This window comes from Macrobrachium rosenbergii, chromosome 44 (genome assembly GCF_040412425.1).
Source record: "Macrobrachium rosenbergii isolate ZJJX-2024 chromosome 44, ASM4041242v1, whole genome shotgun sequence".
NCBI lineage: Eukaryota > Metazoa > Arthropoda > Malacostraca > Decapoda > Palaemonidae > Macrobrachium > Macrobrachium rosenbergii.
In genome coordinates this window covers 30581544-30596300 of record NC_089784.1, presented here as the reverse complement: position 1 = coordinate 30596300, position 14757 = coordinate 30581544, and the positions used below count along the sequence as shown (strand labels likewise).

General features: G+C 46.8%; 2 protein-coding genes across 11 annotated transcripts in view; one reads left to right on the top strand and one right to left on the bottom strand.

The window, feature by feature from the left end:
• Positions 1-335: 335 nt before the first annotated feature.
• On the bottom strand, positions 336-938 carry LOC136829570 (uncharacterized). Its single transcript, XM_067088418.1, has one exon. It carries the CDS (start codon positions 936-938, stop codon positions 336-338), a length of 603 nt encoding a protein of 200 aa, XP_066944519.1.
• Positions 939-3317: 2379 nt separating this feature from the next.
• Positions 3318-14757, top strand: part of LOC136829490 (tetratricopeptide repeat protein 14) — a 105360-nt gene continuing 93920 nt past the window's right edge. For 3 of the 10 annotated variants that reach the window (XM_067088245.1, XM_067088244.1, XM_067088247.1), the window contains exon 1: positions 3342-3480. The gene's annotated coding sequence lies outside the window, so the exon portion shown is untranslated. Of the gene's footprint in view, positions 3481-3510; positions 3787-14757 lie in introns of those variants that run through there. The other 7 variants (XM_067088246.1, XM_067088242.1, XM_067088238.1 and 4 more) reach the window with 5 other exon arrangements.

The window sequence follows — 14757 nt, the reverse complement described above, 5'->3', positions numbered from 1 at the left end:
AAACTGTTTCTCTACACAAAACAGGACAGGTAGATACAGAAAACATAATGATTAACAATGACTGGTTGGACATAAAAATACTCTGTCACATATACGTGGTACAAGGTCAAATGAACAGATAATAAATATACAATTCACAATAATGATAATAAGATTGTGTTCGTCTGACCCTAGGTCGCACGTGAAGGACCGCAGAAAACGGGATGTTCATCACAGAGAACCCGTTGAGCGGGGACTTTACAATACCACCCCCCCTCCCGCCACAAGACGTAGATGACGTCTGACCAAAGCAGGTATCTGCTGGGGCGGCGGAGGGGGACCCCGCCTTCTCGATGCTAGCTTGGGGGGGTGGTCGTCTTCTTCGGTGCCCTGTGGAGGGGTGTGTTGGGTTGCCCTCCTGCCTGGTCCCGGGGCCTTCCTGGGGTACCCGAGACGTTTTCTTGTGGATGGGGCAGGCTGTGGGGGCACATCTCCTGCGGGAGGTTTTGGGAAGTCCCCCCGACGTCTTCCTCCAGAAATGCGGGCTTGAGGCGGTCTATCGATACCCAGTCTCCCTTCCCGTGGACGGCTACCCAGAATGCCTTCTTGTTTCTCTCAAGCACGAGGAGAGGGGCCCTGTAGGGCCTGGTTAAGGGTGGACGTACGGCATCGTCCCTGACGATGACGTGGCTGGCGGAGGACAGACCGGGAGGCATGAAGGGGGACGTCCTGTCATTATATGTCCACCAGCAGGGGGCGAACTTCCAAACCCTGTCGCGGAGCCTCTGCGTTGTTAAGTCGTCCCAGTCCTCTGTGGTGAGTTTGCTTGGGACTACGAGGGTCTCCCCAAAGACCTTTTCTGCTGCGGACGGGTTGCTGTTGGCTCTAGGGGCGGTCCTCAGCCCGAGGAGGACCCAGGGCAGCTGGTACTTCCAATTGTCGGAGGTGCAACGAGCCATGAGGGACGCCTTCAGGGACCTGTGGAATCTTTCCACCATTCCATTGGCTGCGGGGTTGTAGGCGGTGGTGCTGTGGTGAGTGGTCCCCAGCAGGTGTGCCAGGGTGGTCCACAGCTCGGACAGGAAAGCGGGGCCCCTGTCCATAGTTATATGGTCCGGGACACGAACTGGCTGATCCAGCTGGAGAGGAGGGCCTCTGCGCATGCACTGGAGGTGGCCTCTTCCATTGGCATAGCTTCGGGCCACCTGGTGGAGTGGCCGACGACTGTTAGAAGGTATCTTGCTCCTCCTGATGGGGGAAGAGGACCCACCACGTCGACGTGGATGTGCCCGAAACGTCTCCCCGGCTGGAGAAAATCGCCCACCCCAGATTCAGTGTGCCGCCCTACTTTGCTGGCCTGGCACTGTATGCACTGCCTTGCCCAGGCCGTTGCGTCCTTCTGTATGCCGTGCCAGCAGCCTGGCCGTCGTTCTTCCGGAGGGGTGGGACAGTCCGTGGATGACATCGAAGTGCAGCCGACGACGGGAGGCGGGCACCGGTGGGAGTGGGTGGCCAGTGCTTACGTTGCTCAGCAGTGTTGGCCCTCCGGGGCCGAGGGGCACGTCCTTCTACTTCAGCGACGTGATGGCTGTGCGGTAAGCTGGAGTCTCTGGGTCGTAATCTCATCTCAACGTGTGCACTGCTGTCGTAAATTCTCATCACGAATGACACCATGGTGTCGTAATCAGCTGACTTTTATTTATTTATTTATTTTTCTTGAGGCAAAGGCGATCGGTCGCCAAACCCAGCCATTACGACGCGGTCGCGGTCTTGAACTGCCAACGTGTGACGCGGGCATTAGGAATCATGCCGATTTGGTCATACCGCGTCGTAATGAGCAAATTACGACGGTCGCGGTCTTGAATCGCCAATGTGTGACTGGCATTACCGTTTTCTTCACAAGTGTGTTGTTGCTTTGTACGGTCACCTGCCGAGAAGAAACCGGGTATGAGGAGTCTCAGTTGTCAAGCAGACGGCATGATAATAATGATTTAAAAAAAGTGGTTGGCTAGATGCCTTTTCGCCCAGAGCTTTCCCACAAATAATTGCTGATCGCGGAAGGAAAAGAAAACCGGTGTTATTTGATAAACTCTGGAGATGTAGGCAGCATCTGTTCTGTTACAAATCATAATTACGTTTTCCCCCTTTAGAAGATATATATATATATATATATATATATATATATATATATATATATATATATATATATATATATATATATATATAAAACATCCTGCAAAGTCATTCCTGTATGGGAAATAAATATATACAGCAGAATGCTATTTCACTGCAATCATCATTGTTCTATTTAACGGGATTTTCGTAAACTGAGGAGTGTTTATTAGGACTTTTTGTATGCGAAAAGGGAAAGAAAAACAAAGAAGATTTGACTAAGATAGGCTGCGAAATTACCGGTAATTCGTTCCACCTCCCTGCAATGGTGAGACATTTTCCAACTTAAATAAGGGAAAGTCTCAACCCCATTTATGTCAAAAAGAACTTTGCTAATAAAAAAGGCTCGTTACTTCCCGTAAGTTGTAAACATGCTCAGAATAAAGTGAAGAAAGAGACTACCTAAAATAGAAAACATAAGTTTTGTGGTTAAAATCTTTCCTTGAAGTATCTCATGCAATGCCAAGAATGCTCTTACATGACCAGAAAAAACAAATTCCTATTCACACCTCTTGTTATCTTAAACGCATCTATCATCCAAGTTGTCTGACTGGGGTATTAGATGGGTTGCTCGTCTCTTAACTGCTTATAATCGTTTTCTGTCCTTCCTCTAGAATGGCTTTAGAAATGTTAGTTATACTAAAGAGAGGAGGAATAAAAAAAATGGTACATATGTAAATGCTCATAGTAATATAAGACTACAAGTCATACGACATGGATGACGGTGGCTACTCAGAATTGTCTGGTACATAACCAATAAAATTAATCGAAAACTGATTGGTATATCACCCATAACATGGAAGTCCTGTATGACAGTCCGTTGATGATGATGATGATGATGATGGTTATTATTATTATTATTATTATTATTATTATTATTATTATTATTATTATTATTATTATTATTATTATTTGACCTTGCGGCATTCACAAGCCAGTTTGACCGGCTACCGCTGGCGTCATTTCCTAAACTAGGACTCCGGCAAAACAGGAACGTTCCTGAATGATTACATTTGTTCTTCAAAATATCTTACTATTTACAAAATGATTATAAATTTGTCACTATAAATATATAAAATATTTTTGTAATTTATTTTTAAAGTATAGAGAGACATAGCTTTTGTCGTTTATGAAAATTTAGGCTAAGAAATCATTTTGATTCGTAAGAAACGCTTTTGTTTGGGTTATAATGTAAACAGAAGACGCCAGCAGCTCTGTTAAAAAAAAGGCATTCGTATGTGGCCTCAAGTCATCTGTAAACAGTTGATGTAAACAATAGTAAAAACATGTGTCTACGCCTCTGACTCTGAAGATCTCATCTATAGACCTGTAAGATATGGTTTAACGGTGCCTGTGTTTATTCACCTGGATTTTATTTTACAGGTTTATTGACAGCTCCGGTTACTCGGCCTAGTCCTAGGATTGAGGCAGCCGAAATCTATTTATCCTTTAGTACTACTGATCTGCTGTTACCTGTAGGCTATCGGCAATTTTAGGTAAAATTAAACGTTAATTTACCACCAGCATTGAGTTAATTAAGTTGATGGTCGAATAATGATGATTTTGACGTTTTATAGGCAAGGCCTCTGCTTACTTGTCATAAGGAATGCCAGGTCATCGTTATGAAAGCGTAAGGTAGATATTTAGGCTCGGCCTATGGTACAGTATGCTGGAAAACTCGTGCCATTTTTTATTTTTGTTCCGGACAAGCGTTGTTCTCAAGTTGTCACTTAGTATTAAGTCTTATATTTTACTTTGTAAATGTGTATGTATGAGGAAAAGTTGGTCACTTGTTATGTAGAATCTTATCATTGCATTATGTTGGATTGTGAAAAGCAAAAATGGTAATTCTAAGCCGGCTGTCCGCGGTGAGTTAGACTATGGCAATTGATGTTTTACTATGTTATTTTACTTGATTTACAAGAATTTAAAGTAATATTTTGTCGGTCGGCTGTAACTGAACTGTAATTGACCTTTGAAGACTACACGACTTGAATTACCTAACGCGGGGTAGGTCTAAGCTGGCATCCCGCGGCGAGCCCACCACCCCCCTCCATAGCTACTACGGCAAAATTGTAACCAGTAAACACCCCTACGGTACGTTAGGTTGGCATTTTTATGGGTGTTTACTGGTTACAATTTTGCCGTATTAGCTATGGAGGGGGTTGGTGGGCTCGCCGCAGGATGCTGGCTTAGACCTACCCCGCGTTAAGTAATTCAAGTCTTGTAGTCTTCAAAGGTCAATTACAGTTCAGTTACAGCCGACCGACAAAATATTACTTTAAATTCTTGTAAAGCAAGTAAAATAACATAAAAAAACATCAATTGCCAGAGTCTAGCTCACCGCGGACAGCCGGCTTAGAATTAACGCAAAAATATTTGGAGCCTGTGAATGACCGCGGGGCCCCACTTTTGTCGTCAAAAATTCGCTATAGAAAATGCGCCGAAAAAAATTGCTCCCTCTGTGCTTCATAATGGTAATGAAAACCATGCTTTTGTCCGTGTTGCCAAAAGAAGAAGAAACTGGAAAACTAATAAACAGTAAGGGGGGACCCTGTTGGGAACCGGGGTTATGGGGGGGGGTGGAAATCAAAAGTCGGGTTTCCTGCTGGCCATAACATAAAAAATTTGCTAGTTTCTGACCTGCTAGTCTGTATACCAAAAAAAGGTTGTCCTGCTAGGCTACATACATAAGACTGATCCTCTAAAGTACATATGTGATGCTGACCCGCTAAACTAGATACATGAGGCTGACCCACTACATTACATACGTGAGGCTGACCCGGTACTCTGCACACAAAATGTTGTCCCGCCACTCTCCTTACAGTAGACCCTAATGAACCTACGGAAACTGCTAGCCTAGGGTACTTGTAGCCTATAAGAACCATGGTAGGCTATTCCTTACCTATATTAGGGCAGACGGAAATCGCTGGCTTAGGCTACTTGTAACCTACGTAAGCAACATCGGTTAGGCTGTTCCCTACCTCCCTACCTACGTTAGAATGGGCGTTAATTTTGTAACAGTGATTTTTTTAACATATCTGCTGTCAGTTCAGGGTAGCGGAACGGTGCTTCACTCCCTATCTGCACTTTGAAAGATTCTTGGCAAGCTCGTATGTTCTGGCAAGAGGTAATATCTGTTTTCAGTGTAGCCACAGGTTACAAAAAACAGCAAACTGCACACTAGGGTCTGTTCCAAAACATAACCTAACTTAGCAAGAAAACAAATGTAAAAAGGCAGGTAAATGCTCTGCTTACCTTATTCAAAGTCGCTGCTGTCCGATCATGTAGGCAACAGTATCGGCTTCGTTGATCCGACTATCCTGGGCTTCTTTGCAACTGCTGGTGCCAAACAGGTGAGTGGGAATTACTTGGTCAGGGTCTTATCATGGACGGTCGGGAAAGTAAATCAGAGATAGGGGATGTTGGGCGGCTCTTGAGCAGATAGACACGCTTAACTAAATCCAGAAACGCCTGAAATGGACACGGAACACCTTCTAGGTATCGCTTTTGGGAACAAAATCAAGTCGTGACCTTCCATCGTGCTGGTTCGAGAAAGAAAGAACGTGTGATTCTGGTGTTGGCCTAGACCAATGAATCATATTGGTAGATCACATTGTGATTGGTTCGAAGTATTCAATCCATAAGCCCAAGGGAAAATCAAGCAAATTGGTCAAGTAAGTTACTTTTTGGGTAGAATCTGGCAATCGTTATGCAGGTTCTTTAACATTCAGGACGGGGCTGTCATGACTGACGGCAGATGCAACAAACAAAGGAGGGGAAAACAACAAAACAATAAAATGAGCTTAAAATTAATTTATTTACAACATTTACAAGTGAGTCAGGTCTGGTAAAAGATAAAACCCTAAATACAAGAAAAACCAAAAAGGCAGCACTACAAACAAAATCAAGTTAAATAAACAAAAAAGTAGCTTTAAAAAAAAAAAAGGCAAAATAAACAACAGCAGGCAGAAAAAAAATACCAAACATACGTCCTCCATCGGGTCACCAAGACAGCCCTCAGCTGCACAACAGGGACAAGACGCCACAAACCAGAATACCCCGATGGAGACGTCAGGACAGCCTCACGCTGTCATCAAAGATGAGCAGTGGTATGGTCACACTCCACCTGCTCCACTCAGGCGTGCTCCAATTTACTGCTCAAAAACTCGACCAACGCCGACTCAAAAACTGCCTGCTGCTGCTGCCACTTATTCGCTGCCCTACCAGAACTGAAGCAAGAAAAACGGCAGCTTGACAAAAACATCAAAACAAAAAAACTTGAAGGTAAGGAGGCAGCAATCCCAAAAGGGAACGAGCGGGGAACCAGCAGTTCCTGCAAAACCATCACTTAACGTGACACTGAGCAACATTTATTCCATGTAATTTTTCATTTAGAGTCGTCGTTAATGAGTTATGGGCGCGTCCCTTGGTCGTCCATACTACCCAAATATTTCATGCTACAATAATATTTCTAAATACGTTACTGTAGCAAGAATCCCCCAGCTCACTGTGACTCCCGGAACCGTCAGTCTGGATGCAGTGAAACTGTGAAAGAGGATGTTACAGTGGAGTGAAAAAGAGGTTAACCATAGCATAGTCTAATGATAAAAATTGATGCATTTGGGATATGAATTCAGTTATTACTTCTTTTTGCTTTTGTAGTTTTGTGTATAAAGCAAATGTTAGGATCATGATTTCGATACTTGCAATAAATTATTACAAGTCATAGCTTAGGCTATAGCCAAGGCTACATAGGTCTAATCTCACTCTTAAAATGTTTATATTTAGGTCTGGAATTATGTACACATGAGGACAAATTACTTTAAAACCATGCTTAGTGAACTGTATCTTTTTTTGAGCGAAGTTGCAAAATGTTTTGTTGTTGCAACTTGGCGTCATTAGAAATGTGAAGAAGGTGAGAGGTTTCTTCAGTTTAAAAAAAATAAATAAATAAGTACGGTGGAGAGTAATCTTCGCAATTAGAAATACAATTAGTTCTGATTTTTTTACTATATTGCTTTTACTTTAGGAATGGAAGACTATAGTAAGGTCGGACATTATCAGCCACACCTATTGTGTGCAGATTCTGGAGAATGACAACAACAGTGTATTATAAATAATAATAATAATAATAATAATAATAATAATAATAATAATAATAATAATTAATAATAACAATAGTATGGCTCTGGAGTCTAGGCCTATGCAGTTGGCTTTATAACATACTAGGCTATATTTCAGATAGCAACAATATATATAGTTGCATTAAATTGATGTAACTTATAAAGGGTGTCTATAAGACCGTAAATTAGTTTTTGTGAAATTCCTCCACAGTCTTAGTGTGTTATACTTCCCTCATTATTTTCTTCATAGGCCTACAGGTAAGGCGAGGGGAGGCAAACTGAGCCATTTAAACAGCTGGTGTCTGGTTAGACCGCACCCATAATTACGTCTCTGATGTGTGCATTACGTTAAATACATTACTATGGTGGCTACAAAGTCAATTTCATTAAATATTTACATCGTACATATTTACCGTAATTAAAAATTACTGTGTTAATATTTTTATAATTATCTAGCTGATTTGTTCCAACACGATATACAAACCATCGGTCCTTTGCATTAGGAATTACTTTCAGCGGAGCTGGAAACGGCTGTTGAACTTTCGAACAAGGTGGTTAGGCAGCTAATTACTGTCCGGGAGGCGGGGGTACAGCCTGCCCGAATGTAAACATTCCAATTTGCTTTCGGCTGTCGTGCGCTGCAGGCGTGTTTTCTTGCTCTCTGCCCTGACCTCCTTTGAGCTGTTTTTCCTGGTGGGATCTTTCTTATTTTTGATTGTTATTATCAACATGAATGTGGACAAACCCTGTAAGCCCTCCTTCCCCCAGCGCGTGTATCCTGGGATGGGAGGGAAGAGGTGGAATAGTTTTCGTTCTAGCGTGGATATGGACCCACACGCCCTCTGCCCCACCTGCAGAGGACGTGTGTGTTCACGTGCTTCTCCTTGTACCAAGTTTGTTCCTGGTCTGCTGAGCAGTGGGCGAAGTTTGAGGGGAGGAGACAGTGCCGAAGGAAGCCTGTCAAGGCGTCATCTGAGGATTATAGGCCCCTGATGACTCCCTTGGTGGCTGACCCGTCAGGATCGTTTCTCCCTCCCGGCAAGCTTCCCCTTCTTGCTGCCTCTCCCTCAGGTGAGGACTCCCCCTCCCCTTCTTCATTCGTTTCTTCGGGTGTGGAAGGCCGCAGGGGAGCAGACAATCAGGACATCCTCTCTGGGGTTTCTCCTCGCTCCGGGGAAGAATTTTTTTCCCCCAGAACGAGTAGAGGCTTCTGTATTTGACCTGGCTTCTTCCTCAGGTTTGGCGGTGGAAGCGCCTCTCGGTAGCCAGGCATCTGACCTCACTTCTACCTGGCTGCACCTGGGTCTTCCTGCCGTTCCATCACTGGAGGGTCTGGTATCCCATCTGTCAGGCTCTCAGGCTCTCCAGTGACAACCCACACAGCTACCACATCCACCACCACTACAGTCACCATGACATCATTCGGCAAGCTGCCATGCTCCATACCATGCCGCTGCCTCCTGGTTTCCTGGCCCCTCAAGAATGGTGACATCATCGGTGCCATACATCTCCATGCCTGCTCTTGTTACCGACCAACGCTCATTCCTGACTCTGGTTCCGGCTCCTGGTTACCCTGACTCTCGGCCCGGCCTGGCTTCCGCTCATGCTCCACCCATACCCTTAACCCACGCACCGTCTTCTGGCTTTCCTGGCTCCCGCGTTATTCCACCTGCCCTGGTAGCTGCTGGCCCAAGAACCAACGACTCCGCTACCCGGGTTGCACCCGCTTCCCTGGCTCCCCTGGCTGTGCCTGTGTCTTCTGCTGCTCCCTCATGGATGGGGGACCTGACCGCCATCCAGAAGAAGATGACGAAGAAGAAGTCGAAGAAGAGGTCTAGGAGGGTGTCGTCGTTGTCTTCATCTTCATTGTCCTCGTCGTCTGCTACCTTTTCTTCCTCTTCTTCTGAGGCTCGCCAGCCAAAGAAGAAGAAGCATGTCTCTCCTCACCCCAAAGAAGTCTCGCCCCGAGCCTTCTATGGGACTGCCTCCTTCCACAGGGGAGGCAGTGGGATCTCTTGTTGGCTCTTCCCGGTCCACGGGCCAGGGAACTGATTCATTGACCCCCTGGTAGTCGTATCAGGAGCTGAGGGCGTGCAAACCACAGTTTGCACTCCCCCGCTATGCCGAAGAATCCCGCTTCTAAGGCCAGCGGTTCTGTGTCGGACACTCATTCGCGAGCCGCGCCGAGTACCTGGGTCTCTAAGGAGACCCGAGTACCCCGGTCTGGTACCAGAGAAACCTCTCTCCTTACCAACTCAGGCACAGGACAGGAGAAAGAGTCCGGGCATGCAGGTGCTCCAACTCTTCCTGCTGGCACTTCTTCGAGTGCCAAGCAAGGTTTCCGGGAAGGTGCGCCAGTCCCTTGGGTCCGGACACCTGGTGAGACAGAGAAGAGGTCCCCTGCTCAGTCTTCCTGAGAGGTTTTGGCCTCGAAGAAGACTGGGGCGCGTCTAGAGGACAGCACAAGTTCTTGCCAGCCAGTCGCGCTCTCGACTCCCCCCAGTCTCCAGCCGAGTTTGCGGGGCCAGCCTGGCTCGGGGGAGCCAAGTGCGCGGCTTGACTCGAATGAGCTGCTCAGCTCTCCTCAGGAGAAAGCTTCACCGAGGTGACAGTGTTCTCCTCGACCTAGGTTGCTGCCACCACTGAGGGTTGGTGACCGCTCCCGGCCCGCTGCTCCTGTTAGTCCTGCCAGCGAGACCAGTGGGGGTGCCCAATCCTCCTCGCATGTCCCCTCTACCTCCTGAGAGTCAGACAGGAAGAACTCCGGCGAGTGGTCTACCCAGAGTTCTACCTCGGGGGTGTATGTGCCGGGCTTGGTCCTCAGGTCGGCCAGGTCGTACGCCCGCGTGGTGCAGGAAGGATCACAGGGGTCTGCCGAGGTTCTCCCTCCTGCAGGAAGAGTAGATTGGGAGGACCGCACCCTGTAAGGACTTGAGGGCCCTCTTCCCCAGGACGCGGACACCCCCGAGATACAGAGGACTTTTGCTGGGGTAATTGTGCTGATTCGTCAGCACAACGACCTTGGGGAAGGGACCACGGCCTCATCTGTGGATCATCCTTTGCGCCTCGAATCCTTTTGGGGACCAAAGAAGGAACCCAAGGTTTTGGTTGGCTGCCGTGGTCCACACTTGCTGAGGGGGTCCTCGATCAAGTGAATGGTCTTATGTCTGGGCAGGACAATTCCCTGCAATCGAACCGCTCAGACAAGCTGCTTCCCCCTCCTCTGCCTCGTCAGAAGCACTTCTTTACGCCCTCGGAGAGGTCATTGCCAACTAAGCAGGTTGACCTGGACCTGGTTCGCCTAGGCTCGGGTCTCTCATTGCAGCAACTTACTGCAGAGAGTATTTTCCTCTCTCAGCAAGAGGCAGCAACCCTGGAAGCCACCGCCATGGCAGCTTTCCAGGCAGTCTCCTGGTTGGATCTGTGGTCATTCGCAGTATCCAAAGTGGCTGTTTCATTGGGCGCTATCATACCTGGGGAAGACTCGGCTTTCGGGAGACTATTCCAGTCTGGAGGTAGAGCCATCTCCTACCTCACCCACCAGATGGCAAACCTTTGGGCCAACCTGGTCCTGAAGTGGAGAGACTCCGTTCTTTCTTGCTTCTCCCGGTCCGAGGGGCCTGAGTTGGCAATGACCCTGCCGAACGGACCGTTGCTGGGGTCTACCTCTCTCTTCCCTAGGGAGTTGGTGGATGCTGCAGTGGACAAGCGTCAGGCCGATGACAGCGACCGCCTTGTTCACCAGGCAGTGGCCAAGACCGTTGGGTCTTCTTGTTCCACTGTGGCCAGGCCCTTGGGTCAGGCTAGCTCTTCCTTGTCCCTTAAGAAGTCCCAGTCTTCGAAGTGATCCCGTGGGAACATCCAGCCTTCTTCTTCTAGAGAATATTTCCCTCTCTCAGCAAGAGGCAGCAACCCTGGAAGCCACTGCCATGGCAGCTTTCCAGGCAGTCTCCTGGTTGGATCTGTGTCATTCACAGTATCCAAAGTGGCTGCTTCCTTGGGTGCTATTGTACCTCGGGAAGACTCGGCTTTCGGGAAGACTATGCCAGTTTGGAGGTAGAGCCATCTCCTACCTCGCCCACCAGATGGCAAACCTTTGGGCCAGCCTGGTCCTGAAGTGGAGAGACGCTGTTCTTTCTTGTTTTGCCAGGTCCGTTGGGCCCGAGACGCCAATGACCCTGCCGAACAAACCGTTGCTGGGGTCTACCTCTCTCTTCCCTAGGGAGTTGGTGGATGCTGCAGTGGACAACCATTGGGCCAATGACAGTGACCGCCTTGTTCACCAGGCAGTGGCCAAGACCTCTGGGTCTTCGCGTCCCACTGTGGCCAGGCCCTTGGGTCAGGCTAGCTCTTCCTCGTCCCCTAAGAAGTCCCAGTCTTCGAAGGGATCCTGTGGAAACACCCAGACTTCTTCTTCCTCTGGAAAGGGTGTCTTCCCGCCCCTTTCAGCCCGCTTTCCAATCCGGTAAAGGGGGCAAGGGGAAGAAGAAGAATGGGAAATGCTAGGGGTGGCATTCCCCCCTACTGCTGCTGAAGGTGGGGGTGTGCCTGTCGTGCCAGTGGGCAACATGGCAGCGATACAGAGCCGAGACCTGGATAGCGAATGTCCTTCGGGAAGGATATCTACTACCCTTCGAGTCTTGGCCACTTCCTTAGAATTACCATCTAAATAAAAGCACCTTGGTAATTGTAAAGGAGATGGATGCACGAAGATACCGTTTGTTAATATAATTTTTTTTTACCAAACAATATAGAAATGGGTGCATATAATACAGCAGATGTAAGATAATTTGAGAAATTTGCCATCTTAGATTTATGTTTCTACAGTATGTGCATCCTTGAGGGGCTGGTACTAAACATGGCAAAAGTTTTGTGGGATGCCATGCTTAGTACTAGCCCTTTGGTGATGAAAACAGTAGTATAAACAAAAGATGATTGCCTTTCCATTATCTCAGTAAATTTCTCAAATTTTCTCACCTGCACTGCATTATAGATACCATTACAGTAGCTATATTCTTCAGTCAAGGAATTATAATAACTGATATCTTCTTTTGGCAATCTCCTTTACAATTACTGAGCTCTGCATGGAGATATTCTTTGCTAATGAAATGTTTTAATTGAACAGTATAGAAAAGGGTGTATATGACACAGTGCAGGTGATGTAACTTGAGAAATTTACTGAAATAATGTGAGAAATTCGCTGTTCTTTGTTTATGTTTTATGTTTATCCCCGAGTGGCTGTTACTAAACATGGCCTCCAGCAGAGCTTTTCTGCGTAAGTTAAACAAGTGGTAAATTTCTCACGTTATTTCAATAAATTTTTCAAGTTTTCTTACCTGCACTGCATCATATAGGCCTACACCCTTTTCTATATTGTTCACTCAGAAAATGAATTTAATTAACCCTATCATTGCAAGCCTGTTATCACCACTAGTGACAAGATCAGTGCCCTGCAAATCATGTAACTGACTAATTTTCTTCCTTTTATATATGGACTTTGATTCTCTGTTATTTTCATTGCAGTTATACAGTAATGTTACACTGTACTATAATGTTATTATAATTTTTGTTATAGTAGAGTGATAAAATATGAAATATGGAGATAATTATCGAAATGCTGAATTATGTAGCTTTTATTGGTGCTTCATTCAGTGTGATACCTCTCAAAGCATGAAGTAAAGAATGCCATTTTCGTTTAGTATGAAAATTATTAAAAACTTTGAATGCTTAATTTTGGCCAAAATTTGATTTGGAAAAACCTCACAAAAATAATAAGAAATAGACTTGACATTTGGTAGAAAATGTGAATTTATTATCTCCAATAAAAGTTTCAGAGCACTGATTTTATACATGAACTTACCTGTTGTTTACATATAGCTGTAATTCTCGATCTCGACAGAAAATTCAAAACTGGCGGTCCCGCTAATATATGGTCAGGTGATACGACTACCCGCCCTCTACCGGGTACCTGGATCCATTTCCATCAACAACTAATCATATTTTCTCTGTCGGGCCGGCGACTAGTCGTCTGCTCCTCTTCAGGAAATTCATCGGTGCTTTTTCGTTTTTTCTTTGGTGAAGTACCCACTTTTGTTGACGGTTCTGGCTTGTTTTTGGCTTTGGTTGAGATTTTTCTAGTTATGTCTGATTCAGGATCTCAAATTAGATATTGGGGGGTTGTAAAACTCGAATGTCTCGGTCTAACATAGACCCTCACTCTTCTTGCTCTAACTGTAGAGGGAAATTGTGCACGAATCTGGATAGATGTGATGAATGTTCGTCTTTGTCTGTGCTTGATTGGCAAAAGTTGGCTAAATATCAGGCAAAATTAAGTAAAGATAGGGCACGTAAGGCTTCCAGAAGTTCCTCCCAGAGTAGGAGTAGTATTGCCTCTTGTTCTGTTCCTGTTACCCCTCCTGTTCCTATTCCTGCCCCGAACCTGTTGTTTCCGAACCCACTACCGTGTCAGACCTTCGGGCAGAATTTGATGGTAAGATTTCGGCTCTTTTCTCTGCGATAGAGAAGATTGGCCAGGATGTGAGTCGATGTCTGAGACATCGAAGTGTTGCGCAGTGATAGTGTTGTGGAGGAGGTGACTGTTCGTCCCCTCGCTCTCCTAGGTGAGGCATCTGTCCGGCTCCCAGGGCTCAGGAGAAGACATGCCGAACATCTCGAAGGGAGGCGAGTGGGGTCTGCTCACGAGCAGTTGCTCCCTCTAACAGTCCTGTTGCGTCCCAGGCTGTTGCAGCCTCACGCTATAGTAAAGCGATGCGGAAGTGTCTTCTTGTGCTTCTGTTTCAGTTCGAGGAGGAGTTGGAAGCAGTCAGAGTCTAGTAGGCCGCTGAAAGAGACGTTGAGCTTCCTCTCCAAGTCAAGTTCCTATCAAGAAACTTTCGCACGCGTTCTCCTCTTCCGTCTTGTAGCTTTTGGGATAGCCCAGAGATCTCTTCTTCTTCAGGCAGTCCGGATGTACGTTAGGAACGGATCGTAGTTACTAGCGCCGGATCCTCCTGTTAGCATGCAAGTAGCGGCTTCCTTCCCGTTGGATCCCAAGTCGGCTTTTTATGCCTCCGGTTCCTGCCCCCTTTCGCAAGAGGACAAATTGGACAAGATTTTGAGACTTTTGAAGGTTTTAAAGCTCCAGCACTTCAGGTTCCTTCTGCAACTGAGGCTCGGTCTCTGCTCCCGCTCACGCACCTGGCGCCACTTCGCCGCGGCGCCTGGCTCCGCTTCCGATCGCGCTCCTGGCGCCACTTCTGCGCCCGCACCGGCCGTTCACGACGCTACTTTGGCGCTTGGCGCCTCCAAAACACGTTTCCAAGGCGCACAATGTTTGCGCTTCTAGCGCTACCGTGGTTTTTGGCCCCCTCTTTGGCTCTCGGATCTTCTAAGGCTCTGACTCCTCTCAAGCTCATGTTTCGGATCGCACGCTGGTCGGAGCACTTGGCGCCTCGGTGGCGTTCGCGATACTCAAGAGGAT